Source organism: Chinchilla lanigera, unplaced genomic scaffold (assembly GCF_000276665.1).
Source record: "Chinchilla lanigera isolate Chin_1 unplaced genomic scaffold, ChiLan1.0 scaffold00085, whole genome shotgun sequence".
In the NCBI taxonomy this organism is placed as follows: Eukaryota; Metazoa; Chordata; class Mammalia; order Rodentia; family Chinchillidae; genus Chinchilla; species Chinchilla lanigera.
Window position 1 is genome coordinate 8,427,301 of NW_004955486.1, and position 4,292 is coordinate 8,431,592.

Sequence of the window (4,292 nt, forward strand, 5' to 3'; positions counted from 1 at the left end):
CCCCGCGCAGGTGGAGGGGCGCAGGCGGCGGGGCGCAGCTGCCCGGGGCGCTCACACTCGAAGTGCGGCGGACGGGCCGGGCTGGGCACGGGCAGGGTGGCCCCAGCCCGTGGACCTGGTGGGGTGCGCGCGGGTTCCTCACTCGCGAGTAATTGGATTCGAGGAATGAACTGGAAGGAAACGGAGGCGCTGCCCTGGCTGGGTTGCTGCCTCCGCGCCCTTCCCGAGTTCCAAGGTCTCCCCCGGCAGCAGGACGAGGAGCCGTCACGGGGACACCTGAGCCCGGGGGTCTCCCTGTCGCTCCAGGTGGGGCTCCCAGCCGTGCCGACTGCCCTCTTTGTTGTGCAACGAAACCAGTATCTCGGGCAGCCCCGAGACCTCCATGCGGAACCCCGCGCCTTGGGGTTGAAACGGCGGCCAGAGCAGAACCAACCCTGGAGCCCAGGTCCTCGCAGAGGGACCCAGTTGGGAGGCGGCAGTGCCTGGCTATCCTGAGGAAAGGCCTGGTGGAGCCGCGGTGGCGGAGGTGGCTGGGCCTTGCACCTTTGAGCCCCCGCAGCCCGCAGCCCGCAGCCCGCAGCCGCTTTCCCGCTGATCCCAACCCCGCCGCAGCACCCTGCTGGATGTGGACCGCTGCCCTGGATGTTTCCTGCCCTAGGTGAGTGTGGCCAGGGGCCAGCCGCCCGTTCTCTGCGTCCTTCCCAGGGCTTGTCGTCCCTTGATGTCCCAGGGCCTGGGTCCCCTTGAGCTCAGCATATAGGGGTAGGCTTTGGTGGTCTTGGCAGAGAATTCCCAGAGCAGACTGGGCATTGCTGTAGTCCCTGGCTGGCCCTAGGGTGTAAGGTGCTGCTGTCCTGCCAAACCTCAGCCCGAGGGTGGGGCTGCTGACCAAGAGAAGTCTCAAGGTCACATCTCCACCTGGCACCCAGGTGCCTGAGCCCCCGAGCTTGAAGCAGAGGCAACTTCCCAGGAGCTGTGGCTGGGGTCCCTCCCCTTCTCCTAGCCCAGCCCAGCCCTCTTGCCCTGCTCTGGAGGCCCCACAGTTAGGAAGGCCTAGCCTGTTCCCAGGCCCTCTTCCTGCCCCTCCCTACACTCAGGAGGGGACCCAGGGCTCTCCCCAGGGTGGGGCGGGCAACAGCCATCCCTCTTGGGCTGACCTTCAAGATATGGGGAGCGGGCAAAGCCTTAGTGTCCCTTCCCTGCCCTCTGCCAGGCAGCTGGGGTGGGAGGGGATGCTGCAGCTGCTGGCCTGCCTGGGGAGGGGGATCGGGAACCAAGGCTGAGCTGTGAGGTCCCCACAGCTCCAGTCGGGTGAGTGTCCCCAGCCTGCCTGGAGGCCAGGAGGGCTACCCTCAAGGCCATGGCCCTGGCCAGGCTGGGTTCTGGACTGGCCAGGCCCTGCCCCCGCGTGGCCAGGCTTAGAAATGGAGAGCAGATCAAACACTGAGGAGCCTCAGAGTGAAAAGGTGACGCTGGGAAAACCAGTCCTCCTGCCCCCACCCAGGGGCCATCTGTGTCCCTGCTTGGCAGAGGCTTGGGGGACCTTATGGGAACAAGCAGAGCAAGTGGCTGCAAAAGGCTTGGAAAGTGGCTTCAAACCAACTCAAACTCTAAGGGGCCTTGAGGCTGACATTGGCCAGGATGGCACGTTGGGGGTAGAAGTGCTGAACCCCCAGTATCGTCCCCCAGAGGGCAGTGAGGTGTGGATGCCCTGGCCAGCAGCTCCCACACTACAGGAGCTTCCAGGACCAGCTGCACCAGAGTGAGGGGATTTTCACCGGGGACCCTGAGGGCTGACAGTGGGGAAGGAGTGGGAAACCAGCTGACACCACCCCTGGGAGAAGGTGGCTCAGGGAGAGAAGCAGCGCGGAGAGGACAGTGGTGAGGAGGGTCCTGGCCCCAGGGTTCCCTGGGAAACCCCAGCACTCCAATGATCACACTGCACTCTAGGCTTCGGGGCACCCCCTCCAAGCCCGACTCTACCCAAACTGAGCTGTCAGGCGGCCCCTCCCAGGCCCCTCGGGGGAGATAGAAACCCTGCCGGGCCAGAGGTGAAGACCAGGTTCCTGACTGTCCCTCCCTTTCTTCCATGCCTCCCTAAATATGGTCAGCTTCTCTGAGTACTCAGCACCCAAAGTGGAGAAAGCTCTATGGGGTTCCTGGTCAAGTTTTGTTCACCCTCTGGTTCCTATCTGGGTAGCAGAGGGTAAAAATATGCCTCCTCTGGTCCACACAAGAGCGTTCCCCAATGTTCTGGAACTGCTATACAGGGGTCCCCAAAGGACCCCACCCCAGCCCACACACAGAGGCACTGTCCCCAGTCAGGTGAGATGAGAGCTTTGCTCTAGCCTCACTTTTGGTAGAAATGTGCCCAGATTTCAACCAGAGGCTGGAGGCTGGAGGCTGGGGAGCCCGGAAGAGCTGCTGTGGGTCCCACGGCACAGAAGGGAAAACGGCGGTAGTCTGTGGCTGGACCCCCAGGGGCTCTTGTGCCACGTGAAATGGTTGTGGCAGGGCTCAGACCACCTGAAAGGCCATCTCCTGGGACCCAGGCCTCTGAAACTGCCTGGAGTCCAGGCTCCCCCAGCGCCCTGCCTCATCTACACTGGAGCCCTCAGAGTCCTCCACCTTTTGCCTCAGCCTCCCACAGTGTGCTGTGACCTGGGTGACTTCGAGGGTGAGAAAGGACAGAGGTCCTAATTTCTGGCTCTGCAGTTCCCTACACTGCAGAGCTGCCCTCCTAGCACCCACACCAGGCTCCTGCTCGCCAGTGGGTGCTAGGAGGGGAGGAGCAGGGGTGTGCCTAGGCAGGACTTCCCTGAACAGAGCCCAGAGACCAATTTCGGGCAAACCTGCATATTCTATTCTGAAACCAATGTCTCTGGAACCCAGGGACAGCCGCCCCTACTGTGGCCAGGCCGCTGCGGTTCCCGGTGTTGCCAGATGTGTGGGGTGTGTCACCGGACTACTCGGAGCTTCACCAGGGTGAGCGGTTCTGTTTTGTTTGTTTGGGTTTGTTTTAAGAGATGGAGACTGAAAACCGAGCTCCCCTGTCCTCTCCCACGAGGCCAGGAGGGGAGCAGCTCTTGGGAGGGCAGGGATCTCAGGGGCCACAGACTGCAGAGACCCAGGCTCCGCACGCACTGCCTGCGGTATCCTCTCGGGGAGCAGTCAACGGAATCTCTTTCCTACACTTTCCCTCTCGACGCGAGGACCTTTAAAAATCCACCAACAAATCCCGTCATTGGGCTGGTGCTGCGTGTGCTCTCCTACTGCGCTTGTACCTCGCGCCCTGCCATGAACAGCTGGGGGGACCCGCGCCCGGTCTCTGCCTGCGCAGCTGTCACCGGGAGTCGGAGGGACCCCACTCACCACAGCGCCCTGTGCGCACACCCGGCTGGGAGGCCCACGGTCGCAGCTCCGATGGCTGCTCTCCTCCACGCGGTTGCCGATGCCTCCCATTCCTGCGCTGGGGCAAGGCCCCGATGGCAACGAACCCCAGGAGCCAAGGCGCTCAAGGGACCGGGCGGCCTGGGCCCAGGGGCCGCCGGGTGGGAAGCCCCCTTTCGCATCCCCAGACGCCCAAGCTGAGCAGCACAGTGGGGAGCAGCTCCGAATCAGCTCCCGGAGAGTCTGCCGCTCCCGTTGCAGAGCTGTGCTCCGGGCTGCGCTCCGGGCTGTGCACCCCGCCCCGCGCTGCAGACAGGCTGGGTTTGAGAATTAAAAGTGTGTCTGTGGCTCAGCACCCTGCAGGTGTCACCCTACGGGAGGGGTGGGGGGTTCTCCTCAGCCTAGGTTTGTCTCCCCTGTAGCAACCTGGGGCCAAGTGCCCGGTCCCCTAAACCCTCCGTGGGGTTGGCAGGAGAGGCCCAGGGGCTGCCCAAATGCCTGATTTTGACAGGGCCTGTGGGTGGGGGAGGGAATGCCATGACCAGGAGGGGCTCGGTGGTCCAGGAGCACTCTCTGCCACCCCGCCCCTCACAGTCCCCTGGAGCTCCCTCCCCAGGGACTTCCGGAGCTCTCTCTCTCTCTCTCCTGCCGAGAGAGGCACACCTGGGTCCCTCCCCCAGCCAGCCCACCAGTCCTGTTCTCCAGGTACCCAGAAATGTAACATAAAGGCTCATGCTCTCGGGTGGTACCACCCAGCAGCCGGAATCCAGAAGAGGACGAGGGCTGGGGCAAGGGCCGGGTGCAGCTCAGCTCTAGGAGTGCACCCCACCCAGCAACCACGTCCTGTCACCGCAGACTAGATCTTCCTGGGGTGTCGGCAGTGCTCCTGGGCTGGAGCGCCA

At 63.7% G+C, this 4,292-nt stretch overlaps 1 protein-coding gene across 1 annotated transcript; it reads left to right on the plus strand.

Annotated features, from left to right (window-relative positions):
• On the plus strand, window positions 1-3,745 carry LOC106146621 (the record flags this gene model as incomplete). The annotated part of the gene is given in 2 exon segments (XM_013504328.1): window positions 1-658; window positions 2,893-3,745. A coding segment is annotated over 1 exon segment (495 nt), but the record flags the coding sequence as incomplete, so codon positions are not given.
• Window positions 3,746-4,292: the final 547 nt, after the last annotated feature.